Here is a 27,714-nt window from a genome sequence, read left to right as displayed (position 1 = left end):
TTGTTTAAAATTAATTTTTTGAATGTTTTTTTTTTATCAATTTAATATATTAATATTAAAAATAAAATTTTAAAATAAAAAATATTATTTTAATATATTTTTTAAAAAACCACTTTAAAAATTACATCTAATACTATCACAATCACCGCCGTAGTAAATATGGTCATACACTCCATACGAGGGATTAATTGGGAAAGAGTTACTTTTAAAATCATATGAAAATATCCTATTTCAAAGGAAGAGAGAGAGAGAGAGAGAGAGAGAGAGAGAGAGAGAGAGAGAGAGAGAGAGTGTCACCGTGTATTTGACCTCTTCTTCTTCTTGTAGTTTGTCTTAATTTTTTAATGAATTTTAAAATGATACTGCATTTGATTTGTTAAACCTCCCCCCTCCCTCCCCATATATATATCCTCCATCCACAAAACCCCTGCGGTTACAGCGCTCTCTTCAACCCCCACCTCATCAAAATCCCCCCTCCCTCCAAAATACATCTTATGCCTTTGTGTCCATAGAAAACAATATTTTCTCGTTTTTTTTTTCTCTTCTTTGGTGCTACCGAAATGGAGTTAACAAACGGAGAACTGATCAAGGCTGATGCCCAAGAGAAATTAGGAATTAACGTAGCAGAGGCAAATGGAGTTGCTGATGGAAATCTCGTTAAGGGGATTATTCAAACAGGATTGGCAAAGGAGAATCTCTCCAAATCCGTCCATCCCTCTCCAAATTCAAACTCAGATTCTAACTACGATGATCCAGCTGGAGATATCAAACCTGCAGAAAAGTATCAACAAGAAGACGGTTTCTGCGAAATAGAGATGGAGGAGGAGGAACAAGATTCAGCAACCGAGATATCGTCTTCAGACGATGCCGTTGAAAGACTCACATCAACCGGAAATCACGTGGAGAAAGAAGAGAATGACGATAATATTATAGCCGTTTCACCCAAAGTCAACGGCTATATACAAGTAATCCAGCCTGATATTCATCTCCCAAAGCCAGAGGCACCTCCAGGTCTCTCACCTTCATCTACGCCTTCCCCACGACAAAACGACGACGTTGTAACCCGATCCAAATCATGGTCTAATAGTTTCACGGTCGTCGACATGCCGTCCATCGGAAAATTCATCAAGGAGAGAAGCAGCAGCTTATCAGCATCGATTTCAAAAGGGTTTTCCTTTGTCAAGTCCGATGACGGTGATGATTATAACATGAATCATAAGGTGAACTCATTCGACTCAGGCGTGACAAGGCTCAACATATCGGGACTCAAAGTTACAGTGAAGCTCAAAAAGGACGACGAAGAGGAACAGATTAAAGGACGGATAAGTTTCTTTTCAAGGTCAAATTGCAGAGACTGCACCGCGGTCCGTTCGTTTTTTAGAGAGAGAGGATTAAAGTTTGTTGAAATCAACATTGACGTGTATCGGCAAAGAGAGAAAGAGTTGATTGAGAGAACCGGAAATTCTCAAGTGCCGCAGATATTTTTCAACGAGAAATTGTTTGGTGGTTTGGTGGCTTTGAATTCGTTGAGAAACAGTGGAGGTTTTGAGCAGAGGTTGAAGGAGATGCTAGCGAAGAAATGTTCAGGGAATGCGCCGGCACCACCGGTGTATGGATTTGATGATCACGAGGAGGAACCAACGGACGAGATGGTTGGGATAGTGAAGGTTTTGAGGCAGAAATTACCAATTCAGGACCGTCTGATGAAGATGAAGATTGTTAAGAATTGTTTTGCTGGGAATGAGATGGTCGAGGTGATCATTCACCACTTCGATTGCGGCAGGAAGAAGGTACGTATAAATACGCTGTCGTTTAACGTATCTTAGCTTTGCTAGTTTTGTGGTACTGCTAAATTCTAGTTTGACTTTCTTTTTGTTTAAGCTTTGACTAGTCTGATTCTGACTAATATATTAGCGGAGAGAAGGGAAATACTTGGGAAGATAATTAATGTTAGTTTAAGTTGGAAATGACGATAATAGACATGTTGTTTTTGTGGATTGGGGAGAGAAAATCAAGTCAGAGTTGGTGGTGTCTCTACTTTTCCAATTTAAGGAAGCAGACACCAATCATTCCGAACACGCAGATTGTGGAGGGAGGTTAACCACCTTGTTAGTTGAAAATAAATAAATGATTTGATTAATCTCACACTTAAATTAGGTATTAGTGCTGGTAGTATATTGCAGTAGGGTTCACTGATCCTGGTAAACGACATGATTAAGGCTTGTATTTGCCGGTAATTGCCAATATGGGCACGCAAATGCAGTCACATCATGTTAAATGGACTCCATCCGAGAATACTCTTTGGTCATTCAAAAAAATGATAATTATTCGGTGAATAATAGTTGGTGCAGGAAAAATAATCCCAAAAAATCCGGGATTAGTATCTTTGGTTGACTCCTTTTGATACATAGCTACCTGTTTAATAGAGCTGTCCAAACTAAAGTTTCTTAAATTTTATTTTTTTATTTATAATATTTTATTTAAAATATTTTGAAAAAAAATAAAAAACATTTTAAAAAACAATGAAGTTGTTAACAAATTAGAATTATCATTTTAAACGGAAAGAAGAAGAAGAATATGGTATTTTCATAATCTCTATATAAGTTAGTTACATTAAATAAATTTAGAGTTATTGTTTTGATAAATACAGGGATACACGTACCAAAATAACCAGTAACTTGTAAATACGAAAAGTGGACATACACGGACAATTGCTAATCTTTCAGATAATTCATACCTCTGACCTCTGCCTCTATTTTGTTCTTTTTATATACTATAAAAAAATTATTGACCAGGTGGGCTCGCATTACGTTTAAGGCTTTTGAGTTTTTATTGATCTTTTGGGTTAGCAGACCAACCCAACGTCTTAAGATTGAAAAGCTAGTAAAAAGCCCTCAGAGGCTGAAACCATCACCAGGGAGCTTCTTGAGTGGTCCCACTCCCTTGCGAATCATGACAGAGACCACTCCCAGACGTTGGATCCGCTCCACCCAAACTCTATCCGTTATCCTTCTGGTGAAAAGGAAAAGGCAGAGTTGCTTTTATGATGTTGGGCACGTCTTTATGCCTTTCCTTCCGTAGCCCCAAATTCCGCCTTTTTTCCAACATTTGAAACTTGAAAGTTCTCCTTTTTATAGGTCTTTTGTGAACTAACACAGTTACAATAAGAAAAAGAAGATGATCTCTACTTCTAGACTGGAATCAAAACCATCAAAACTAAGAAGCTTCCATTGGTATCTATTTTTCTTACTAAAATTAACATACCCAGTAAAGAGAAGAACAAGATACAATAACAGATTTAAATTATAAACCAGAAAAAGGATAAAAAAAATTATGTAAAAGAAAATACAATAATTTATAGGAAAAATGTTTGTTCTTACAGGAGTTCCCCAAAAACTTTTGTGATAGCTGAAGTTTCAATCCTACGATATGAAAAAAAGGTGTTAGAAGAGACTGTGGGGGTTAGAAAAGGAAGGAAAGATATGAAAGAAGGTGTTAGAAGAGACTGTGGGGGGTTAGAAAAGGAAGGAAAGAGACGGTGGAGGGTTTTGTAAAAAATAGAGTCTGTGTTATTAAGAATATTTTTAGAATATTATTTTTTAATGTCAATTTCAAGAAGAAATACGATAGTGAATAAGAGGGTTCCTTTGATTTACTTTTGATTCTTTTTTAGCAATTAAATTCTATTTAAAATTCAAATCAATACCCTAAAAAAATTCCAAATTAAAAAAAATTGATTTAACATTTGGAATTAAATTAATTTCCAAGGCTGTTAAGAAAAAAAAAGAAAAGAGCAAAGAAGAGATGGGATTCTCTCGTTTTACATTGCTGACCATAGAATGCAAAGAACTTGAAAATTTTCCAAATGAAGAAGGCAATGGAAAAATAAATAAATTTAATTGAATGAAAAAGGCAATGAAAAGAAATTAGTTCTTGTTTCTGGTTTTGCACGCTCCATTTTGTGAAGTACTTTGCGTCATTATTGGTGCATAATCAAATAACAAGTGAAGGCAACTAGATGGACAAGGTTGCGGCTCCCACCACTTTGAATTTTAGAGTTTCTTTCTTACATTGATGCTAATTGCCTTTCTTATGAAATCATATGTAGGCTGTTGAGATTGGTAAGCAGTTGGCCAGGAAGCACTTCATTCATCATGTTTTTGGGTAAGAAGTTTGTCTCCTGTATGAGTGGTGAGTGCAATAGTTATTGGTCAACATAATTTTTAACAGTTTGTTTTATTTTCAATGTACTTGTAGGGCAAATGATTTTGAAGATGGGAACCATTATTATCGTTTCATTGAGCATGAACCATTTATTCCCAAATGCCACAATTTTAGAGGGTCTACCAACGACGGTGAGCCTAAGCCCGCCGTTGTGGTTGGACAAAGGCTCAACAAGATAATGTCTGCAATACTAGAGTCATATGCCTCTGATGACAGGTGCCTTGTTGATTATGCCGGCATCAGCAAAAGCGAGGAATTCCGAAGGTACGCTGTTGTCGTTTCTCACTGGTTTTACTTTTATTCCATCTATTATTGTGCTTCCAATCTCACACGTCCTGCTGGAAAGGAAGATCTTATTTAGCAGTCCATCACCTTTCCAATTTCTGCAAAAAGAGCTCCAATTGTCATTCATAGGTATCTAATTAAGTTAAACGACTTAGTTCAATTTATGGAATAGCTCACACAAGGTGGCATGGAGGTTTACAAGGAGAGATTCTTGTGTGTATAAAAAGGATTCAAGTAAAGGTCGCCCATAAAGAACATCGGAAAGAGGGAAGGTAGAATATGAATGGTCAAATTGAATGGCAGAATGATAGGGAAGAGGACTGTTTTAGCATAATCATTCAAAGGGACGGGAATATAAATGGTATACTTATAGGTGATCATCCAATCCAAAAGAAAATTACGAAATTTATCTGAAGTTAAACACTCCAGTCTCAGTTTGGTTCATTTTGTTTTTACTCTTCACTATGTTTGGTTTTGGTTTCAATGGCTAAAAAAGTCACAATTATAGCCCAGACTGAAATGATTCATTCATATATACGTGGATTGAAATACCTATATACTTATGTTTCTATGTGCAGATTTACAAGACTTCCATAATCACACATGTCCTTTTATATTCGACTTAAGTGGTATTGTGCCATATTATACAAAGAAAAAACATATGTAAACTTATCAACATAGTTCTCCTACTCTGAGTGTTCATTTCCTTGAAAGGAAAATTTGCACAGGATCAGCATCAATGAAATCTTAGCGTGTACCGAGATATTGTTAGGTTCTGCTACAATGCAGATATACCCACTTGTTCTTTGGCAGTTAATGTTCCGAGTCACTTTAGCTTCTCTAAGTTCATTTCTGTCCATCTATGAATGCAGATATGTCAATTTGGCTCAAGATCTTCACAGGGTGGATCTCCTAAAGCTGTCACAAGATGAGAAACTGGCTTTCTTCTTGAATTTGCACAATGCCATGGTCATCCACGCTGTAATTAGAGTGGGATGTCCAGAAGGGGCAATTGATAGGAGATCCTTCTATTCCGACTTTCAATACATTGTAGGAGGATCTCCCTACTCCCTAAATACAATTAAGAACGGAGTTCTCAGGAGCAACAGAAGATCTCCCTACTCATTAGTAAAGCCTTTCGGCACCGGTGACAAACGCTTAGAGGTAAAAATTTCAGCTGAGGTTGGCTATATCTGCTAAACTTTGTTTATTTTTTATTTTGGCACGTCTTTGAATGTGAACCTGATTTCTAGCAATGCAATAGTAACTTTCAAACTGTACACTATTTTCCTTTTGAAAGATCAAGCTTGCCTCAAACACTCTTACTCGTTGAGTTCCAAAGAACGAGAGAGATGAGCTGACCTTTGAAGTAAACTTGCATGTATTTAAATGAGACAATGGCTAAGAACTTGAACCATCTCCGAAATGGCAGGTCGTTCTTCCTAAAGTGAATCCATTAATTCATTTCGGGCTCTGCAATGGCACAAGATCAAGCCCCACAGTGAGGTTTTTCACACCCCAAGGAATTGAAGCTGAATTGAGATGCGCTACAAGAGAATTCTTCCAAAGCAATGGAATTAAGGTGGACTTGGAAAAGAGGACAGTTTACCTTACACGGATTATCAAGTGGTGAGCAATGGAGTGCCTACTTACTCTGTGCCTTTTATTTTCATTAAAAGTTACTAGGACTTAGATGTTTCCAAGTGATGTGGTATGGTAATCATGCACATTCATTGCATCTCAGGTCAAAATTATCAAATGTATGATCTGTAAACTTTTGGTCTGCAGGTTCAGTGGTGATTTTGGGCAAGAGAAAGAGATTATGAGGTGGATTATCAACTACTTGGACGCAACAAAAGCAGGTCTACTGACGCATCTTTTGGGAGACGGGGGGCCTGTTAACATTGTGTACCAAGATTATGATTGGTCTATCAATGCTTAAGTATCCCAGAGTGCCGTTGTCTGGAGATTTTGGTAGAGAGGAACTGCACTGGCCAGGAATATCTGTATATAATACCATAAAATTCGAAACCCGTTACCTTGCCATGATCAGAGGTTTGAAAATCAGAAGAATATAGGGAAACATTACCTTGCCATGTTCAGAGATCTGAAATCAGAAGAATATAGGAAAATTATTGATTTACAAGAAGTGTAAACCATGGTGACAGTAGAAACCACTGTTGTCACTTGTGTTTGTTTCTAAGTGCAAAACATTCTTGATACACTTTGAAAGGAAAGTGATAGTGCTGGAATACTCAAACTTTCCGCAATTAGCTTTCATATTTTCAAGTTCATTCCCCCAATAATTTAAGTTGTTGGATGAGATTTTAAGATATGATTTATATTATTTTTTAATATTTTCCCCTGCTTTCATGGTGGTTGCAATAGGAAAAATCATAACAGCAATCCCCTCCGGGCCTTCAGCCCTTCACTGCTCTGCAATAAGCAAGGAGCCAAGGAAATCAAAATAGGCTACTTCTTGCAAGGCAAGGTTCATTACCAGTACCTCCTTGATCTCGAGTCAAAAGAGCCCTTACATTTCGACAACAAAAAGAATGTTCTCTTACGTGCTTGATACAGCATTATAAAAGTTGCTTTTCCGTTTGATTGAGGAAATTCAGGAGTACCAATTTATAAACACCGTCTAACCTGCTCTCTCCTAGTCATGATATTTTCTACGCCCCTGCACAATTTTCCTCATAAATATTTACCTCAAGTCGATTCCACGCCTCCAGCAAAGAACTTTATTTTGCAGGTCTCGCGTAAGGAAGAAGCCTCGTTTATGACCGTTTTCTGGTCATCGAACTGCATCGCCTAAACATATCTCTCAATGGGCCCATCCGAAAAACCAGGGAGAAGCCCAAAAACCTAAGAGCCTGGAACAGTAACGCCAGTGCCCAATACAGTTACGAGGCTGGCAAGTGGCAACATGTGGTAGGTTGATCAATGTTCTGTGCATCTGTGGACGTTAATTATTGCTATGAGATTATAATAAAGTAGGGCTGGCCGACCAGGTGGTGTTGCGAGAATTCCTGGCCAGGTTATGGGAATTATTGTGCGGTTGCTTTAATGCACTTGCATAAATGAAGAATTTGAGGTACTTGAATCTCGTGGCGAGAAAAGGTTGGGATTTTGAGTGTGGATTATGAGACTGTTGCTAAACATGGCTTCACTGTCCGCGCTATTGATCTTGAATTCCACGCACACATAGAAAAAGTTCCAGATATCAAATCGTTCTAATTCCTCCACTCACTCAATTTCTTTTACTCAAGCACTCAAATTTCCTGTCCAAGTTAAAATCTCTTCACTAACAGGTTTTGAAAACACAAAAAACGATAGGGATCCACTTTTGGAACAGACTTTGCAAGGCATCTTCTTCTGGGCAGAGGCTCTCATCCACGCAAAATCAACCTCTGGCTAAGGCTCCAACCATCAGGACAAGGCCCATAAACCTTGCAAGCCATATACTAAGACAACAAATCTGCAGATTATCACAAGAATTTGGAAGCCACCATTTCAGTGATCTCAGCTCTTGAATCTTTACCAGGAGGGAGTCGATGGCGCTGCAAAAATAATTTGAGCTCACTTGCAATATCGGGCCTTGATAGCTCCGCGACTATAGGCAAATAAAACCCTACACCCTCGCGTAATTTTCTCCAGTATGTTGATATTCACCACTGACAGTACCAGACGTGGAAGCTTGCATTTGCATTTTTAAGAAAATGCGTGTAAATCCATTAGTAAATGGTGAACTGTTGTGCTGTAGATTAATTATGTTTTTGTGTGTTAAAAATATTTTTAAAAATTTAAAATTATTTTTATTAACTTTAAATTAATATATTTTTAGTATTTTTAAATTATTTTAATATACAAAATAATTTTTTTAAAAATAAAAAAACATTATTAATATATATTTTAATACAAAAATTTATTTAAAAAATAATCATGAACTATTATATTAACCAGCTGTAAAATGGTGGGCCGAGGGGTCAAATATAAGGGAAGGTGGCTACTAGTCTTGGTGTTTAGGATAAGAAGATGGGTGAACAGTTTTTGTAATTTTAATAGGCTCAGGGATTTTTTAATTATTAAAAAAAAACAAAAAATAAATTTATATATAATCAAGTAATTTCTATTGATTTTTTTTTTGAAAATCGTAAAGTTTAAAATGCAAAGTATAACTTTTTAAAATCCGATAAGTATAAATTTAAATTTACAGGATGTTAATTTCTCTAAATAAAATTACACGTGACGCTACCCAAAGGTCCCAAACTGATTCCCTCCTCTAGAACCAAAAACATTTCCCGCCCTGTGTTCCCGCCAAAATGAAAAAAGGAAAAAGAAAATAAATACAAAGCACAGAAACGGAAGAGGAAGCGGAGACAAAAAATTTAACTGATCGAAGGTCGTAAAAATGGAGAAGACAAACGCAGCACCGACTGGTTGTTACAAGTGTGGACGTCCAGGCCACTGGTCCCGTGACTGCCCAGATTCAAACCCTAACCCTAACCCTAGCACCAATTCCAATTCTCCCAGATCTTTCCCTCCTAATAACAATAGCAGCAGCAATAACAGTAATTATTACAGTGGTAGCAACTCAAAACCGGAAAAAGCAGCAGAGAAGCCGAAGAAAGTGCCAAGAAGTAGGCCAAAGCTCACACCCGAGCTTCTACTCGGGGAGGATAATGGGCTTGGCTTCATTCTTCGCCACTTTCCTCGCAACTTCAAGTATCGTGGCCGCGGGCACGAGGTACCATTTCGATTTTAGCAATTTTGATCAATTTCAAGCAAGCATCAATTAAATATTTTATTTTCATATTTGCAACCCTTTACCTTTAGTTGTCTGATGGTTATTTAACTTCATTCTCGATTTTATTTTATTCAAGTTCAATTATTTTTGTTCTGTTTTGTAGGTCAGTGATCTGGGAAACTTGATCGGTTTATACAGTGAATGGCACTCTCGTTTGCTGCCTTATTATTCATTTGATCAATTTGTACATAAGGTGGAGCAAGTTGCCGCTACGAAACGTGCAAAGGTAAGAAAGTTCTTTTTGGAAAAATAGATTGAGCCCAAAATGGTATTTTTAGACCATAGCAGATGATTTACATAAGCTTATTAACATGTAGATACTGAATATGGGTATCGTGACAACACACACATATCATTGTTTTTCAAAGAAAAAATGAATGCCATTTACCATAAGTTTAATCATTGTAAATGTAAAGTGAATGCCCATGCTTAACGCAGATCATATCATAAACAATGTAAGAAATTTGACATTGTTCTAAGTATGACTTGACATGCACTAGATGTTTTTTGTGGGACTGTAGCGTAAACTTTATAAAAGCTACCAGAGGGTTTTCTTTTGGTACACCCCCTCTGAAATAAATAAATAAAATTACATGCTTGAATAAATGAACAAAAAAATTGAGTTTGTCGTGTGGTTCTTCCTTAATTAAGATGAATTTAAGGCAGGCACTGATCTTAAAATTATAGCCAAAGTAGCATATTAGGAGATCCTGTCTTTCTGATGATTTGCTTAAGGACCTTTTGTGGAAGGTGTTGGGCAACAGAACATACAAAGCACGAATATATATGCACACAGACAACTTCCATGAATCTTCTCATATTAATTTTTTGCACTATTTTGAGCAGATGTGTGTTCGAGAATTGAGAGAGAGAGTTGCCAGTGGAGGGGATCCAACAAAGTTGCGTGAATCCTTAACTGAACATGTCAGTGCAAATGTTGAGCATGGTATGCTGGCTGTCTTGCTGTTACAGACGCATTTTGGTCTCACTTATCTTTGCATATTTATTGGGTTGTTTTTCCTTGAACCAAAACGTACTCTGTATACCTTTGAAGGGACATGATTTATTCTATGGTTATTATGGTCCCTTAGAAATGGATAACATCATAGGTGAATGTGCAACCGTTCATCCAATAAAAAAATGTAAATGAAAAGAAAAAATTAAGTTTCTTGTTGGCTTTTAGAATTTTTATGGGTGAAGTTGCATTTTTGTTATGTTGGACTTGCCTAACTTCCCTCTGTCATTGCTCTTTAGAAATTTCTTGATATAACTCACAACATTGCAACATTCTCAGAGCTAGGCTACCAATTTTCCTGTTCCACATGTAAGCAACAAGCAGTCGGCACTATGTTCTAGAGCATTCTGGCAGAAAAATGGCCCTCTAAACCAGCTAGACTACCTTTGGGTGCCGATCAATCCTGGCCAGAGCAAAAAAAAAAGAAAAAAGGAGTCACTATATGATAATGCTCCCTTTGAAATGGGTTTTTGAGAGAATTTAGTGACAGTCCCGTTGTTTAATATTAGTGCATGAAGGGATTCCTCTCCAGAGTCGAATCTGTCTCATGTTTGGATGCTTGATACTTTCCCATATAATTAAGCCATTTAACATTACCTATCATGCTGCCAATTAAAGGGTTGCTGTTATACTCTAGAGATGCATTTCATTTTTTTCAATCAAGTTAGGATATCGTGTCTGATTTTCTCTTTGGGGCTATAAACAGAATAGTTTATTGGCTTGATTGTTCCTTATTGAACTTGAGATCTGACTTGTATTCTTTGCTCAACATTTTGGCAAGAAATAGTTCATAAAACCCGCACCTGTTTGACACTTGACTGAGCTCAAGCATCTGATTAAGTACTGCTGCCAACATAAGATGCTTTTGTTTTTATACCTTAGTGCGGTTCTCATGTCCTTGTTGAATTCTCTTAGATCTATCTACACCTGATGAGGGCTTGAACTCTGAGGTAACTCATAATGGGGAAGATCCACTTTCAAAGAACCACGATGTGGATGGTTTACCAGAAGACATGCTTCATGAAGTTTATGATTGGGCTGCTGAAGTAAGTGCTATTTCATTCAAAGTTTTTCCAAGGTTATTTATTTCCTCTCATCTGTGGTTCTCTTTGTTTGTCAGAAAAGAGGAACTTGTGCAATTGATATTTCATTTAGTGGATAGCATAATCAAATATATAATTCTAATGTTTCTTGTTGTTCTCAAAGATTCACTAATTTTAATGCTAATTATTATTTTTGGTAATAGCCTATGGATAACATTAATTGAAAGATTTGCCATGAGATCCTGATTTGTTCCTTGTTTTAAATGACATAGCTTGGTTGTGATTTAGAACAAAGAGGAAAGGAAGATAAGCCTGACATTCACCATGGTTTTTTTGAATTCACTAGAAAAAAGAATCACCTTAAAACTTGAGGAAATCCATATCAAGATCTATGCTTCTGTTTCTCTTGGGTGTATTTGTGGGTGGATTTCCATCTTGTAGATTCTTTTGCTAGGCTGGATTTATTGCAAAAACAAAGAGGATTAAAGAGGGTTATGGTATTTCTTACCTTGTTATTTGTTTCACCCGAGTTCCTAAGAACTTAGGTGTCTGTTTTACCAGTCAGATTCTCCATTCTATCTTGCTCAGTGTTTGTGGTGCATGCATATTTCTTCAATCCAAGAGCCAACAAAATCATTAGTTTAAGTTTAAGAACTATGGCTGCCAACTCATATAAACTTTGATTAAGAGTCCTGGAGTGGATTGTTGTTTCCTCAGGTGGTATGTTACCAATGATCTAGGCTTAAAAAGAATGAGGAGAATGTATGAACTATGGCTATATTTAATAATGTATGATGGTCATTTTAATTACAGGAACCAACTCAGACCTTGGACAGGAGGGACATGGACTTACCAAATGAAATTAATGGAGCTAGCTGCTCCAATGAGGTTTCGATCTCAGAAGAACAGAAAGCTCGCATGGAAGCTAACAGGTTGAGGGCACTAGAAAGAGCTGCAGCTCGGGCCCAGTCATAGCATTCAAGCTGTTTATTTGGTTCGTCTTACGCATTTAAAGACAACGGGCTGTTTTATAGTATTGTTAATTGTTTTATAGATAGCTCTTTTTTTTTTTTTTTTTTTTCATTTAATGACTAATTGATTGATTAATGGGCTGGACCAACATGGTTCTTTGAATAGCGAACGCAAGAGATCAGTGCTATTTTCCAAAAAACAAAAAAAGTATATTTTGTCATATGTTTGACTGGTCGTCGTTACTCGTCACCATTTGTTAGACTTGCAGAGAATAATTTTATCATGTTTCCTTGAATGCAAGTGGGAGCATTTTCAATTTATGGAAGTACTTACCTTCATCATACCAATTTAAGATTGAAATTTAAAATATTTCTTAATAACAGAATTAATTGCATCTAGATATAAAACTTAAATAAAAATAACAAACACCATAATTCCAGCCTAAAAATCTCGTGAGTTGTGTGATGTAGTTTTCATCTTTTGTTTTCAATTCTTTTTTTTTTTTTTTTAAATACAAAAACTTGTTTATTTTTCTTTTGAAAAAATGGCAAACAAGTTTTGAAAAAAAAAAAAAAAAGTGATTTCAAGTTTTCAAACTAGTTTTTAATACTTTTGTCATATGTTTTAAGGGCCAAGCTGGTTAAAAAGCGAGGAAATTGACAATGAGGGTTCAGGTCTGGACATGGATCGTGATGTCCAAGATTTGGTCTGGGACTGATGCTAGGGTTTTGACCAGAATAGGATTTGAGGCACACAGGTTTTTGACTATGATGGGTCCAATGAGCTGTGGTTCAGATTAGGAATTGATCTGAGATGTTTGGGGTTCAAGCTATAGGATGAGATCGAGGTGTAAGCTAGAACTAGGCCTTACAGTGTGGTGTTTTAAGACAAGATCGAGTTCAGGGCTCGGAGGTTCTAGTCGAGAGCGGTTCTGATGTGTTCAAAATTCAAGATGGGACCATATATTAGGGGTCTAGGGTTCGATTTGGGACAGAGGTTCTTAGGATTGAGATGAGGGTGGATTTAGGGGATTCGAGGAGCCTTGGATTTTGGTTTGGTGTGCTTGAGTTTTAAACCGAGTTTGGTCGGGTTCATGTCAGGATGTTTGATCAGAACCTGGTCCAGGGCGCTTGAGGTGTAATTTGAGACTGAGTTCAAAGCAGTTAGAGTTTAGACTCAAAACTTAGGTGACTCAAACATGGCTCTAATTCTGGCCCCACCCCAATTTAGTCTAAATCATGGTTAAATTTAGAGGTTGGTCTCGGCTATCAAATTAAAACAAAATGTACTTTTAAGGAAAAAAATAAAAATAAAAATAAACTAGAAAACAGCTAAGTTTTAAAATATCAGAAGAAGTCACTGTTTTCCAAAATAATAGCATATACAGCGAAGAAGGAAGGAATGCAAAGGACCCGTTCAACATGGTTGCGCGATCAACGTCTTCGGCCTAGATTTCAGGCAACATCGCCGGGACTGTCTACCCTAGCAAATCGTAATCTTGGTCCAAAATCATCTATCACCTTGGTTGTCAAATAAAATTCAGCGTGACAGCTTGCAATTAGAAAGACTTGATATCCATCTATCCACGCAATTAAGAAGATGTTATGTTTGGAAGTGTGATAATAATTAATTTTTAAATTTTTTTTTTATTTGAAATAATAATTTTAAAGCATAAATACAATCGTGCTAAAAAAAACAGAAGAAGAAGAAGAAAAACTGTTGCTACCACTAGCAGTCTATAGTATTGGGATTGCACCAGCGAACCAAGACATAAAAGCCATAACGTGAGCTCAACTACGTCATGCCACCCCCTTGACTCCCATTTAATGCTGCCACATTTCTAGTTAACTCCGAATTTATCACTGTCTACAGAGCATGTCTCCATCCTTTTGCCTGCCTTCAATTCCCTCACCCATTTCTCGAGACTCTTAACTGTAAGCATCGTGAAGTATAAGGCTCTTCCTTTTCTCTTGTACTCAGCTGGCCTACCGCTCCCATTTACACATTCATACGTACACACATACACTCACTCTTGAATTATTACCACCAGACCACGCCACACCATTTACTTTTCGTGGAGTTGCTACAATTAATAAGAACAGGCTACAAGATATTACAGATAGATCTATATGACATCTGGGAGGGAGAGGGTTGGGCTTTCTTAGCTTTGTATCATTCATTCATAATTTCGTGTTTTATTGATTTCCCAGCTGCTTCATCTTCATCACCTACCACACAAAAAAAAAAGTCTTTTTTTTTCTTTCACTTGAAACACACTTCTTCTCTGGTTGCACTAGTACTGCTTGGTTTGATTTTTGAGGCAAAGAAAGCAAATGGGGTGGTTGCTTATTGAATTGGGTTTTGCATTTCGAGGCTGATTCACTAAAGTTTAGGTGAAAGAGGAGCTGAGGGAGTTCACGTTGGATCTCATCACATCAAAGTTTCAACATTTTTTTTTTTTAAATAACGGGGTTATGGGTTTTGAGCAGCCCAATAAATTGAACAGAAAAGGAATAAAGATAAAAATAGATGCATTATTGTAATTTTCCTCTGTTCAATAATGCCATTTGGGAATTATATTATTCGTAGTTCCAGAAATCAGAGAGGAAAGGAAGATTTACTATTTTCTAGTCTGCAAGTTCTGAGTTCAGCTCACGTGAAGGCTAAGCTGTTGTGTCCGTGAGTTTTGCAAGCAGTTCAAAGCAAAGAGTTGGAGAAACGATGTCAAATGGTCAGTCCCTGTGTCTTACTTTGATTGAACCTCAGACTTAAATTCACCAATGAGGCGTTATTTGGCCTTAAATCCCCAATGAGTGAGTAGACGAGCTTCCATTACTGCCTGCCTGCATGTTTCTGCTTGAAAAATTTGTTTCAAAGCTGTCTAATTGTTTTAATGCAGTCTATGGAAAATGACAACTTCTTGGCGCATCTTCGTTGATGAAGATGGTTTTTCAAGTTCGAGTCTTCTGGTGATATGCAGATCTTGAAGATTTGGTGTTTTAAAAGTAATTTGTGTTGTGGTATTTCCAATTAAGAAGCGCCAAAAACAGGACTTGAAAGTGATTTTGGCCTTCTGGGTCTTTGGAGAGATTTTGCTACAAGGACTACTACAAGGCAAGCACATCAAAGATTCGGTGTTTTTGGAGGTTTTAATATCCTTCAGCTGTTTTCGGAAACAAGAACAAAAAAATTAACCCTCCATTCTATTTTAGAGTCGACTTCCAGAAAAAAAACATCCAATTCAAGGATTAAGATGGAACCTCTGGTTTCAAGGTACCCTTTTCTCTTCTCATTGTTATACTTCACTGTTGTTTCTCTTCTTTGTCCTGTTAGATCAGGCGATGCTGAGGCCCTGTTAACCCTCAAATCAGCCATTGATCCTTTAAACTCCCTCCCATGGCAACATGGAACCAATGTGTGCAAATGGCAAGGTGTCAAAGAATGCAAGAATGGAAGGGTCACAAAGCTTGTTGTAGAGTACCAAAACCTGAATGGTACTCTGGATGCCAAAATCCTGAATCAACTAGACCAACTTCGAGTCTTGAGCGTCAAAGGGAACTCACTTTCAGGTCAAATCCCAAATCTTTCTGGCCTTGTCAATCTCAAATCTCTCTTCCTTGACAGCAATAACTTCTCTGGTGATTTCCCAGATTCCATTACAGGCCTACACCGTTTAAAAGTCATAGTCTTAGCTCAAAACCAAATCTCTGGTCCAATCCCAGTGTCAATCCTCAAACTAAGTCGTTTGTATGTTCTTTACTTGGAAGATAATAACTTCACTGGAGCAATTCCTCCTTTGAACCAAACCAGTCTAAGATTCTTCAATGTGTCTAACAATAAACTCTCTGGTCAAATTCCCGTGACCCCACCGTTGATTAGGTTCAATACACCCTCTTTCATTGGTAATCTCAATCTTTGTGGTGTACAGATTCAGAACCCTTGCAACAATCTAAATTTCGGACCATCTTTAAGTCCAACCTATCCATCTTCAAAACCAACGTCCAAACGTAGCAAGACAATCAAGATTGTAGCAGCAACTGCCGGTGGGTTTGTGTTTCTTATAACTTGTCTACTTTTGGTATGCTGTTTTTGTTTCAAGAATGGCAACAAGAAAGAAGGGCCATCAATGGTAGAAGAGAGAAACAAAGGGGTTGTCGGGGTTGAAAGGGGAGGAGAAGCATCAGGAGGTGTAGGTGGCATGGGTGGTAATAATGGTGGAAGACAAGGGGGGTTTTCGTGGGAGAGTGAGGGTTTAGGGAGTTTGGTGTTCTTGGGTGCAGGGGATCAGCAGATGAGTTACAGCTTGGAGGATTTATTGAAGGCGTCAGCTGAGACTTTGGGGAGGGGTACTATAGGGAGTACCTACAAAGCTGTGATGGAGTCTGGGTTCATCGTGACTGTTAAAAGGTTAAAAGATGCAAGATATCCGAGGCTCGAGGAGTTTAGGAGACACATGGACTTGCTTGGTAGGCTAAGGCATCCCAGCTTAGTCCCCCTCAGAGCTTATTTCCAGGCTAAGGAGGAAAGGCTAATTGTATATGATTATTTCCCCAACGGCAGTCTCTTTTCTCTCCTCCACGGTACGTCGCTTAAATCACTCTTTGTTTATTTTCCAATTAATTAGTTTAAATCAGTAATGATTATTTCTCTGATTTGATCAATTATTTTACTCCTCTTTCCTTTGGTTCTTCTTCCTTTGTGTTTTGCTTCTAGTTGCCTGGTAAGAGCAATGTTTAACGGTCCAGTCTGTTGAATGTTAAACAAGTTCTGGCTGGAATAAATGGTTTTTTGATTTGAGGTTTGAATGTGACAAGTAATGATTGTTTTCCAGGGTATTTTATTATTATTTAAAAACACTTTTTAAACACAAAAAATAATCAATTTCAGCTAATCATTCTTAGCCTTCAATGCATTGCTCATTAATAATATTCACATAAGAAAAGGGTGAGATGAGCGCCAACAGCAAAATGGGGTAGCATGTTCCCCTCCCTCGATTCAAATCATGTCATGTGCTGTGCTTTTCCCACCTGCCACATTTTCCATTCTTGGCTTGGCCCTCGATTTTCTTGGTCATAGATAGATTGTGTTTATAATTTCTAAGGTCGAGTAAAGACACAGTGCCATAAAGGAGGAGCTCTATTCTACTGTATTTAATGGAGTCAGATACTCTGGAGGAGGTCAAGGAAATTAAACAAGAATAAAAATGTAGACTGGCACACGTGGCTCATCTAAACACCTCAACCGTCAGATCTCCTCCCATGCAGCTGTGGCCCCTCGTTTGTGTACTCTGTCTCCCTGGAAAGTTGCCAGGAAAATGAGCTGGTGGAGCGAGCGGCCATTCATTGAAAACCGAAGAAGAATGAGGGAGACAACACAACAAAAGAAAGAAAAGAGAAAAAAGACAAGGCTAACATGCTTTTCCAGTGCTGCTAACTCAAACTTTTTGGAGATCATCTGATCAATCATTATTAACTTTGAACTGAACATGGAGTAAAATGCCTGGAGAGAGATTTGTCAAAATGATCAATATTGCTATAATTCAAACATGGGTCAATATTCTTTGAGCATCGGTATAATTAGGATCGACCAAAATAGCTATAGGCATTCTAGACTTTTTTGCATGATTGTTTTTGCAGCAGAAACGGTGTTTTCAAAAATCTTGAATTTGTTTTGTTTGATTTTTTTTAGATGGTTTTGATGTGTCATGTTAAAAATAAATTTTAAAAGATTAAAAATATATATTTTTTAAAATATTTGAAAAACAACTTCATTATAATGAGAAAGAGGGAGAGAATCTTACGGGGATGGCCAGATGGGGTCTGGTCTTTGAAAATATTAATGCTGTAGTTGATAAATCAAAAACAATAGTAGCCACCAATATCTTTTTATCATTTTGCTAGAGATTTAGGTAAATAAGGACAGTTTTTTTTCAACAGTAAGAAACTCAATCTCGAAAAAGTTTACGCTTTAAAATTGACAACATACTCTGATACCCGCATGTGCCGCATGTGTCTGTTGACTCCAGCTTGCCTTTTGGTTTACTGTGTTCTTGCATGGTTATGGTGTCCAAATGTACCTCTCCTTCAAGAGAGTACCGCTAAGCTAAATATATCCTCCGTTCATGTTACATTGTTAGCTAATACTTGTTTTTATAGATTGTGATGATGCCATTTCCCGACAATTTTTTCTTCAGATAATTATAAACAAAAACATATTTAAATTTATTTGTTTTTGGTCAAAAAGTCTTTAAATTTATGTTCCTAAACCCTAAAGTTAATATGACATGTTTGCTTCCTTTCCTTTCTTGCTAACCCCAATAATTGTTGACTCACAAACTAGTATGCTTTTGAAATTGCTGCTTGGATGCACATTTGGTCTTGGAAGGTTGACATTATGAGTCCTGGCTGGATTTGAGAACTGAAAATATTTATAATGCTAACAAATTAGTCGCAACCAGATGTTCAAAGGTTTAAGTAGTATTTTATTGGACTGGAAGCAACTGCGATTCCGAATCAACCTGGAACATTCATCAATAAAAGGCCTCTTTTGTTTCCCTGCAATAAACTTTCTGCATAAAAATCATGAGTTTCTTTCCTTGTAATGTGTCTCAGCTCATAGAAACTCTAATGCAAAGTTGTCATCTGCATTTCCTGTTGTATTAGGAGAATTCTTTTAGTATCCTGCATTAACATTTTCTGAATTCTTTTACAGGAACTAGAACTCCAGGCGGTGGGAAGCCACTTCACTGGACTTCGTGTCTCAAAATAGCTGAGGACTTGGCAACTGGACTACTCTATATCCACCAGAACCCTGGGTTAACCCATGGGAATTTGAAATCCTCCAATGTCCTCTTAGGCCCTGAATTTGAGTCCTGCCTTACTGACTATGGTCTTACCATGTTCCAAAATCCAGACTCACTGGAGGAACCCAGTGCCACTTCTCTGTTCTACAGAGCCCCCGAGATACGAGACGTACGAAAACCATCCACCCAACCAGCTGATGTATACAGCTTTGGTGTGCTCCTATTGGAACTTCTTACTGGCAAGACTCCCTTCCAGGACCTTGTTCAAGAGCATGGTCCAGATATTCCTAGGTGGGTTCGGTCAGTACGCGAGGAAGAGACCGAGTCCGGAGATGACCCTGCCTCGGGTAATGAGGCAGCAGAGGAGAAACTCCAGGCTCTTGTAAACATTGCAATGGCTTGTGTCTCACTCACACCAGATAACCGGCCGTCAATGAGTGACGTCTTTAGGATGATCAGAGATGCAAGGGCAGAGACTCGAGTTTCCTCTAATAGCAGTGACCATTCACCTGGAAGATGGTCAGATACCGTTCAGAGCTTGCCTAGAGAAGAACATTTGAGCATTTGAGCGTTTGGTAATCATGGCGGCTTTAATTTGGAAAAACATGTATTCTTGAATCTTCAACTAGGCATTTGTAGAGTACAATCTTGTAAAGTTTCCCATCTTCAATATTTGGTTTAGTTAGCTTGCAGCCATAGAAGTTCTTAAGTTACATAATGTGCTCTGACATTTGTTGAAGGGGTTGTTGAGGATGGTGATAAGATAGTAACTGTCCTATTCAGCTGGGCAGATTTTATCACCACTGTTTTCTGGGCCCCATTCCCATGGTCATGAAAGGTTGTATTTTGAAGAGCGATTGCTTCTCTTTGACGATAGATACTGTTTGGTTACCACCTAATTCTTTCTTGAATGGAATCACAATTCACTCCATCTTTTGCTGTTCTTCATTGCATTACTTCCTTCAATACATTCAAAGGATTTATGGAGGAATACATGGAGAAGACGAATACATTTGGCAATTCAAGACTCTAAAATAGAGTAATTAAGCATGAGGCTTGGTCATTAAAATGGAAAGGCTCGCGTTGTGGGATTCATGGTGGGCTGCTGGGCTTTCTGGTGGATTGTGTAATCACCCAAGCGATCCCTTTGTGAAATGGCCATACTACCCCTACCTGCACCGTCAAATTATACAGCCTGATATTAAATTATTTTAATATCAGCATATTAAAATATATAAAATATTAATTTAAAATAAAATATATATATTTTTAAAAAATATTTTTTGGAATGAAAAACAAATGGGATTTTTTATGGGAGTTAGAATCCATGTCCATCCAGAAGAACTAAATGGATTCAGATTTCGAACAGCCAACCATTAACACTTAGGTTAAAATGCATCACAGAAACATGTAACGAGTTCTGTATTTAATTTTGTTTTTCTTAGCTCTATCGCCTTTTCCTTTGCTTCTTTGAGGATAAATCGCGTGTTAATATCAGATGCTGACTGTCAGGAAATTTTTCTATATATATATATATATATATTATTTACAATATTGTCATTTAGAGAATCATATAAATCCTCGATGGCGGAAATGATAGTATTAAATCAATAAGTGCGTTTAAGTTAGATCATATGAATTCTCTTTGGTTTTTTTAGTTTTAAATTATTATTATTATATAGATATATTTAATTAATTTGATGTTCTAATATTAATTTTTTTAAGTACTATTTTAATATAATTCTAAATAAAAAAATACTTAAAAAAATTATGTAGAGCACATTAAAGTCACCGTTCACCTAATTTATTTTAAGAGCTGTCCCAAGAAAAGTGTATCTCAGGTTGAATTGTATACCGTGAGAGGTGTAATAACAGTGATAAAAAGACATGGAACTTTATAAACATTTGCCTTTAAAAATAAATAAAAAAAGGCAACGCCGCGACAGAAAAAATGTCACGGGTCAAACAAGAGCTTTAGAGTAAAAAACTCGAGAGAATTGAGGGAGTGAGAGAGATTAGGAATCACTAGTAAACTAATAAGAAACAGCCAAGCTTCAACATCATATAAACATCACTTTTCTTCTTTTTTAACATCAATATATCATACAGTAATCGGTAGCCTATCATGGAAGATGCAGGAAAAAAAGATTGATGTTCTTTCTCAACAGCTCCTTCTCCCCTCCTTCCTGAAAGAGCAGAGAGAGACAAGAGTTTGCTTCTTCCAAGACCCAAGAGAGTGTGCTATATACATACATATTCTCCCTCTCCGTTTGCTTGACCAGTACTTAACAGTGGCGGGGGCTCTGTAATCTCTTGGCTTCTGGGCTCTGCTTCCACCTTAATCTGCAATGGAGGAGTTGCCCGTGCAGGTACTCATGCAACCTCTCTTAGTTCTTCGTTTCTTAATCTTACATACAATTCCAGCTTCTAATCTTCCATGCGTTTCCTCTCCATTCAAGATTTCGTCTCTTTCTCTGTTTTTTCGGTTTGCACTGGCTTTTATTTTTCATATATCTTAAACTAACACACAATCGGTACTATCGTGCTGTTAAATTCCTTGCATTTTATCCTTTTTTGAAGAAAAAAAAACCAACGAGCCAGATGACATAGCCATGGCCAGGGTTGGCACACCATCTAGGGTAGTTGTTGGAAAAGCTTGATTAACCAGTTCCTCGAGTCCTGCTTCTTTTTCGACTTAACAGTAGAATCTCTCGAAAAAGGGGAAAAAAAGTACCCCACGAGGCACAACAAACAAAATCCAGCCATGAACTCGCAAAAAGTTTACCAAAAGCAAGAGATGTTCGGGGGTGCTGGCGTTTACGAGTGTGAGTGGGGATTTTATTTTTGTAAAATATATACTATTATATTAAATTTCGGATCTCGTTCGTGCGTCGAAGGCGAAAGAGAGAGACATGCCAGCAGGGGCAGGGGAATCTTTTTTGTGTGGAGAGCTACAGCAGATATCCCGTGGAGTACCAAAACGAGGAACTACTTGGAAAAAATAATAATATTGGACAGCTTTAGGCCACGCCATCACGTTCAAGAGTCGTAGTTGTCTGGGTGACCCATCTCTAGCCCAGCCCATCAAGGACCACTTTCGACTTCTGCCTCGTCACTGCTCGCCACCATCATCTTCATTTCGTGCTTTTTAACCAATAAATCCGCTTTTATATTTTAATTCATTAAGATTAATTAATTTGTAAAATATATTTGACTAAACAATCGTGGTTAAGGATATCAGTCGTGTACAAAAACATGATTATCCTCAAACTCTTTTTTTTTCCAGATTGATTCTCAACTTGTGTCATTTTCTCACATTGAATTAATAAATCTCTGGTGCCTCGGTTTTCTCACATTGCATGGCGGGTGGCCCTAGAAAGAGTAGGTGGCAGCTAAATGAAGTGTTGCCTGCAAGCTTATTCTATTGTGCTCAGCTGGATTAGGCCTCTAATGCCATTTTTTATTCTTCAAGAATGAAAATTAATTGCCAATGGTAATTACCTTCTTCTCTTCAGTATTTGACCCTGATTTTATGGGGTGACAACATGCTCGCCATTACTGTTCGAGCTCCATTGCTTCAAGGTTGCTTTCCTTTTCTCAAGCACGAGGCCTTATCAAAAGGGACATTTTCTATATTATTCCCAGTTTGCTGTGTTTCAACCCATCCACCAATTAACCTCTTACTATTATAATCCCAGGTCTTGGAGAGATCTGGGTTAGTTTCGTTACTGTGTTTTCTTATTGATTAATTAATAACAAGTTCATCCTTCTCCGAATTTACTTTAGGCATGTTGTTTTCCACACTGCGAGATTCGAGCCTGTGCGTACAGAATCTCAACCAAAATCCCTCCTTGGTAACTGATAAGATAATTGTCCATAATTGTCTATGTATTTTTATCACGTTATGAACAGTGTATAGTTGATAAGATACATAAATGTCCATAATTATATGCATATTTCTGATAAAAAAATTACGAGGCACTTCTAATAAAAAGGATGTCATTTATATTTGTAGATACAAAGGTTGAGGAGGTGAGTGATTAATATTGAGATTATTATAATAGATATTAAGGTGAGCATGTATCATTGATAGTTTTGCAACTAATAAAATTAAAATCAAGATTATTCTTTTTTTATTTTCTTGAAAATTAATCATGTCCACTTGCATCTCAAAAAGCATGCCCCTGTATTTCGGAGTGGAAAAAGCTTCTATTTAAGCAATAAAAAATACAAGATTTTTCTTACTAAACACCTCGTTAAGTGTTTATAAAGTTAGAAGAGTGGGGATGACACAGGCTCCATGAACAAGAGGAGAACGCTGAAACCTCTTGATAGTGTTAATGGGAACAGCGGTAACATCATTTCTAGAGCGTGCCAGTTTACTGCTTTCTTCTCTCTTCTCCTTTTCTGCTTCTTTTGATCGTTCTGTATTTTGCATTTCTAATGGCATTCCAATCTACTAGCACTTCAGTTTATAATAAAAATTATTCATATCAGTTTTGGTATTCTATGATAAAATCACGTCAATAAACTGTTTCAAGATTTTGCTACTTTTACTTGCGAAGTTTGTGTGGTTTAAGGGAATATGGAGCTTTTGGTCTATAGCGCGTCCCTGATAATAGATGTGGACTCACGGGCTTGTTTTTCTGGTTTTGCTTCACTCACTGAACTATAAATGATCATAGAAAGCATGTGAAAACTCCTTGGATATTTTGCTCTCTTTCTCCCACTGCTGCATTTGGGATTCCGAAGATAATTTGGCTGGCCAACATCATCGAAGAGTGAATTTACTAGTAATTTGCATGTCTTCATAAAGTTTAATTGTTTGACCAATGAAGAGATGCTATGTCCACAGACTGATGCTGCAACTTTGGATAAAACTGCTTTCGTTGTGTTGGACATGGAGAGTCTTGCACAGCCATCAGATAGGAACAATGGGAGCCCAAAAATGACAGTGAGCAGCATGTCCTTTTGTCAATTCCAAAATCTATCATTTTCTGTCTTTTAATTTCATGCACATAGAGCAATTTTTTGTTGTTGTTGATGAACATGACATTATTTGCTGTTTCTTGACTTGCTTGTAGAGAGCACTGTCTCGAAAATGGTCTTACCGAGCAGAACGATGGACTGGTAATGAAGACGAAGGCATTGATGAACCAGCGAAGAAACTCCTCATAAAAGGTACGCAGATGTGATTCCTAATTATGCTCCATACTCTCTACATGGATCCATGGGTATCAGCTTGCGCGTGTGGGTGAAGTGGCAGATTAGAATATAACAACTGAGAAGCTAGAAGCCAAGGAACATGTGAACGAAGCCATTATACTTTAGTTTGATGACTTGATAGGTTTTCACTTGTTCTTGGCTGGGAAGCTAACTTAAACATCCCCAAATATCCTAGCTAGCCCTTTTCTGTTAATTCTCAAAGACATGGCATGACAGAAAAGAAGTGTTTGGTGCTTAGCACATGAATTATGTTTCCTGCATATTTTGTGGCAGGGAGCTCTCAGCTGGATCCTTTGAAGCAGCAACTAGCCACCAATAAAGCACTCGGTCCCTCCCTAACAACCCCTGGCGGCCCTAATCTCGCAGACCCGGCCGACGGATGGAACAAGAGGTTTAACCGGTTAATGGCAATTAGTCCTCGGAAGATCCTTTTCATATTTGCAACCATGTGAGTATATATCCCATGATTAGATTTTCAGATTCTTCTGAAGTTTCATCTTAAAAAATATCTTAGTTACTCTGTCTGTTCTTCTTGAATCTCATACACTGCACAAGCAGCAGTTTCCCTTGTGTGAGACTTATTGATACTCGTGATTGTTGGTTTCAGGTCCAGCATGGGCACACTGATGCTCATATACTTTACCCTCGCCATTAATAGAAGCACTTAATGCACGGAGGGCTGGTAGAAAGGACGATCGTCCTGCACGCGAAGCCAAAGAGACAAAGAAATGGTCCACATGGATCAACTGTATCCTCCTTTTAATTTACATCTGCTGTTTCAATTAATACTGTTGGGAGGAGGGCTGTCCTGCTGCTCCCTGCTAGACTCGACGGTAAAACGCTTCTCTCTACCTGCTGGTGGTTAAAGATTAAATTTATGATCTGCGCGTCCTCCATGACACAGCTTCTTTAGTCCTTGTTTTTTTTTCTTAATTGTTGTAGACGTCTTGCAAACGAACAAAGAAAAATAAATCACTGCTTACTTAATTTCGTTGCCATCATACATATGAAAATCATCAGAAGTTATGGCTAAAATTTTCTTTGAGATGGTAAGATTTTCCTCTGTGGTCGTGGATATCTTCTGCCCCCACATACGAGAACTTTTAGTGTTATACAGCATGCAGCAAATCATTGCTATGTTATTAATTCTGTTCGTCCTTATTTGTTATTATTTTTTTTCACACAGATGTCATAATCATAACTGATGACCTTGAGTACTTGGTTATCGCGAAATTAACAAGAAATCAAAAAAGAAAAAAAGTCCAATTTAAGACGAGAGTTTCTCACATAAAATGCTTACAATGGCGATGGAAATGGGAAGAATAGCCATAGAATTGTATGCAGTTCTCATAGATTTCCGTCCATCGACGTCCCTAAGTACCAGCTACGATTAAACAAGTTAACTGATAAGAACAGCATAACTTGTTTTTCTTTTGTTTGGCTCTGTGAAAGATGAAGATGAAAACGAGTATCATCAAGGAAACCGGCAAGACAACATTCCAGAATATCAAAACAAGATTATGATCATTATCAGCTAGAGATAATTGTCTGGGAGAAGATTGATTCCTAGAGTTTAATTAGCTGTATCAAATCTCTCAGATCTTTATTTGTTGCACAATTCTTGACATATGACGTTGTGCGCATGCATCTTCTACTTTAAATATTTTGTAAGAAAACACAAAAGAGATAGGTTGCAAGTACCCATTATTCTTCGATCTCACTTCTAAATTCTACAGCCTCCACATTGACTAACGTCAAATGGCTTCTTCAAATATTCCCGTTGCACTTCATGCTTTCATCATCCTACGCCCTGTCAACATCCACAAACTGACCAAAGATAAATATAATGCATGGAAATTAAAAAATCTTTCATCGTCTAATACATCAGAGCATCTCCAGTAGCAAAAGCAATTTAGAAGCGTGGAATTCTTGATATAGCTTTTTGAAGTGTAAATATGACTTCTTTTCTTTTCTTTTTATGTGCACTCTAATAGAAAAAAAAAAAGTCATTTTAACAACCTATTTGTAATTTAATAATCATTTTAATGCTTTTGACTCTTTTGAATAATGCATAGGAATGATTTTTCTTCGATAAAAGAGTCATTCTGGCTCTTCATTTAGCTATCCCCTTGAAGCTACAAAATTATGGAAAAAAAGCTAAAAAAAAAAAGAGTTTTTATCTCTTGGCCCACCCTTTGAAGATGCCCTAGCTAGCAAGATGCATGTTTCATTATCTCCAGCGTCAACCTCATGATCCAAAGCACACTATAATTACTCGAGTATGCAGCTGCTTGTTGTCCTTATTCGGTAAGTGTATCTCCAACGGGATAGGGATATGGAAAGCCAAAAGGCATCAACTGCTGCTAAATTGGCTTTTCATCTGTGAAGTTTTGATCTCCAACATGACAGGAGAATAAATCCCTTTTGTTATATTAAAAAACCATCCAAAATATCTCATTAACAGTCTGAGTACTCTTGCCATGAGACCTGCATTATGTGCTCACAGCCACTCAAATTATAAGGAATTTCATCGAGCATCTAACACCCTTTATTTGACCTCTCAACCGTCACTCTCAACTCCTCCCCGGCAACTCGTAGGACAGCTAGCAAGGGAAAGGATTAATGGTAAACCAAACCAGTTTACAGAGAATTAATTAATGGTATTGATTATGCTTTCTCAGATTGGTGCGTACCTAATCCATGACTGATTACCAAGAAAATCAATAAGCAATGGAGTTCTAACATTTAAGTTTAATGAAAATCTCCAAATTAGTGCTCAGGTGGTAGCAGTGGCAGGCCTAAAGACCTTTCTGGTGTTTTATCCCCGGCCGGCAAGGCAAAGATCCCGTGTTAGATGCATCTACTTGTTTAGAGGAAAAAAGAAATATTCATAGAATATTATTTCTAAAAATAGTAATAATTGCACGATATGTTTGTTATTCAGAGTGATGAAAAGCACCTGGTCAAACATTGGATTACATGATTAATTAATTATTCAAGTAATTTAAGAGAAATCTAAGCATGCTCGACAGAATAATATATACTATAGCACCAAAATTCAATTTTCAGACCAGAACTGGTGGAGACACAATCGAGAAAGTACGCAATTGGAAGGAAAATATTTTGTATTCATTGTTTTTTTCAAAGTTATTTGAACCTGTCGCTTTCGAATTAGATTTACTCCCACATATTTAACCAGCATTTTCTTCCCAACAAACATAATTAATAATTTGACTTGGAGACTAATTCACCAGCAAAAAGAATTACTATTGCTAAATTAAAGATGTTGAAAGGAAATAAGTACTTGAATAAAACTAAATAGTTAATTATTCAAAAA

The 27,714-nt window shown here is 37.3% G+C and overlaps 4 protein-coding genes across 6 annotated transcripts; all 4 read left to right on the top strand.

Moving 5' to 3' along the window:
* Positions 1-300: 300 nt before the first annotated feature.
* On the top strand, positions 301-6,815 carry LOC118046519 (uncharacterized). The gene is made up of 6 exons (XM_035055458.2): positions 301-1,790; positions 4,109-4,164; positions 4,258-4,488; positions 5,382-5,673; positions 5,942-6,138; positions 6,298-6,815. Exons 1-6 carry the CDS (start codon positions 561-563, stop codon positions 6,449-6,451), a joined length of 2,160 nt encoding a protein of 719 aa, XP_034911349.1. The 5' UTR covers positions 301-560; the 3' UTR covers positions 6,452-6,815.
* A 1,970-nt stretch (positions 6,816-8,785) lies between these two features.
* On the top strand, positions 8,786-12,822 carry LOC118046520 (uncharacterized). Its single transcript, XM_035055459.2, has 5 exons — positions 8,786-9,259; positions 9,423-9,545; positions 10,166-10,265; positions 11,250-11,380; positions 12,191-12,822. The coding sequence occupies exons 1-5, from the start codon at positions 8,924-8,926 to the stop codon at positions 12,350-12,352; spliced, it is 852 nt and encodes a 283-aa protein (XP_034911350.1). The 5' UTR covers positions 8,786-8,923; the 3' UTR covers positions 12,353-12,822.
* Positions 12,823-14,167: 1,345 nt separating this feature from the next.
* On the top strand, positions 14,168-19,843 carry LOC118046521 (inactive leucine-rich repeat receptor-like serine/threonine-protein kinase At1g60630). The gene is made up of 3 exons (XM_035055460.2): positions 14,168-15,162; positions 15,249-16,929; positions 19,061-19,843. The coding sequence occupies exons 2-3, from the start codon at positions 15,603-15,605 to the stop codon at positions 19,717-19,719; spliced, it is 1,986 nt and encodes a 661-aa protein (XP_034911351.1). The 5' UTR covers positions 14,168-15,162; positions 15,249-15,602; the 3' UTR covers positions 19,720-19,843.
* A 1,315-nt stretch (positions 19,844-21,158) lies between these two features.
* On the top strand, positions 21,159-25,364 carry LOC118046522 (uncharacterized). 3 transcript variants are annotated; one of them, XM_035055462.2, is made up of 5 exons: positions 21,159-21,520; positions 24,007-24,105; positions 24,236-24,332; positions 24,651-24,825; positions 24,985-25,364. In XM_035055462.2, exons 1-5 carry the CDS (start codon positions 21,500-21,502, stop codon positions 25,043-25,045), a joined length of 453 nt encoding a protein of 150 aa, XP_034911353.1. In that variant the 5' UTR covers positions 21,159-21,499; the 3' UTR covers positions 25,046-25,364. The 3 variants fall into 3 exon arrangements, with proteins under 3 accessions (XP_034911353.1, XP_073267937.1, XP_073267936.1); XM_073411836.1 differs by lacking the exon at positions 21,159-21,520 and adding an exon at positions 21,574-22,644; XM_073411835.1 differs by lacking the exon at positions 21,159-21,520 and adding an exon at positions 23,358-23,503.
* Positions 25,365-27,714: the final 2,350 nt, after the last annotated feature.

This window comes from Populus alba, chromosome 10, assembly GCF_005239225.2.
Source record: "Populus alba chromosome 10, ASM523922v2, whole genome shotgun sequence".
In the NCBI taxonomy this organism is placed as follows: Eukaryota; Viridiplantae; Streptophyta; class Magnoliopsida; order Malpighiales; family Salicaceae; genus Populus; species Populus alba.
Note: the sequence above shows the minus strand (reverse complement) of the source record. Positions and strands in the feature narration are given on the sequence as shown.

What these genes read in the sequence shown, in the direction of transcription:
- LOC118046521 (XM_035055460.2), top strand. Translation starts at nt 15,603, where the DNA reads ATGGAACCTCTGGTTTCAAGGTACCCTTTTCTCTTCTCATTGTTATAC. An exon ending in TCTCTTTTCTCTCCTCCACG is followed by an intron (nt 16,930 to 19,060) that starts GTACGTCGCTTA and finishes ATTCTTTTACAG; the next exon opens with GAACTAGAACTCCAGGCGGT.
- LOC118046522 (XM_035055462.2), top strand. Translation starts at nt 21,500, where the DNA reads ATGGAGGAGTTGCCCGTGCAG. An exon ending in TGGAGGAGTTGCCCGTGCAG is followed by an intron (nt 21,521 to 24,006) that starts GTACTCATGCAA and finishes CTATGTCCACAG; the next exon opens with ACTGATGCTGCAACTTTGGA. An exon ending in ATGGGAGCCCAAAAATGACA is followed by an intron (nt 24,106 to 24,235) that starts GTGAGCAGCATG and finishes ACTTGCTTGTAG; the next exon opens with AGAGCACTGTCTCGAAAATG.
- LOC118046519 (XM_035055458.2), top strand. Translation starts at nt 561, where the DNA reads ATGGAGTTAACAAACGGAGAACTGATCAAGGCTGATGCCCAAGAGAAA. An exon ending in TCGATTGCGGCAGGAAGAAG is followed by an intron (nt 1,791 to 4,108) that starts GTACGTATAAAT and finishes AATCATATGTAG; the next exon opens with GCTGTTGAGATTGGTAAGCA. An exon ending in CCGGTGACAAACGCTTAGAG is followed by an intron (nt 5,674 to 5,941) that starts GTAAAAATTTCA and finishes CCGAAATGGCAG; the next exon opens with GTCGTTCTTCCTAAAGTGAA.
- LOC118046520 (XM_035055459.2), top strand. Translation starts at nt 8,924, where the DNA reads ATGGAGAAGACAAACGCAGCACCGACTGGTTGTTACAAGTGTGGACGT. An exon ending in CCGCTACGAAACGTGCAAAG is followed by an intron (nt 9,546 to 10,165) that starts GTAAGAAAGTTC and finishes TATTTTGAGCAG; the next exon opens with ATGTGTGTTCGAGAATTGAG. An exon ending in CAGTGCAAATGTTGAGCATG is followed by an intron (nt 10,266 to 11,249) that starts GTATGCTGGCTG and finishes GAATTCTCTTAG; the next exon opens with ATCTATCTACACCTGATGAG.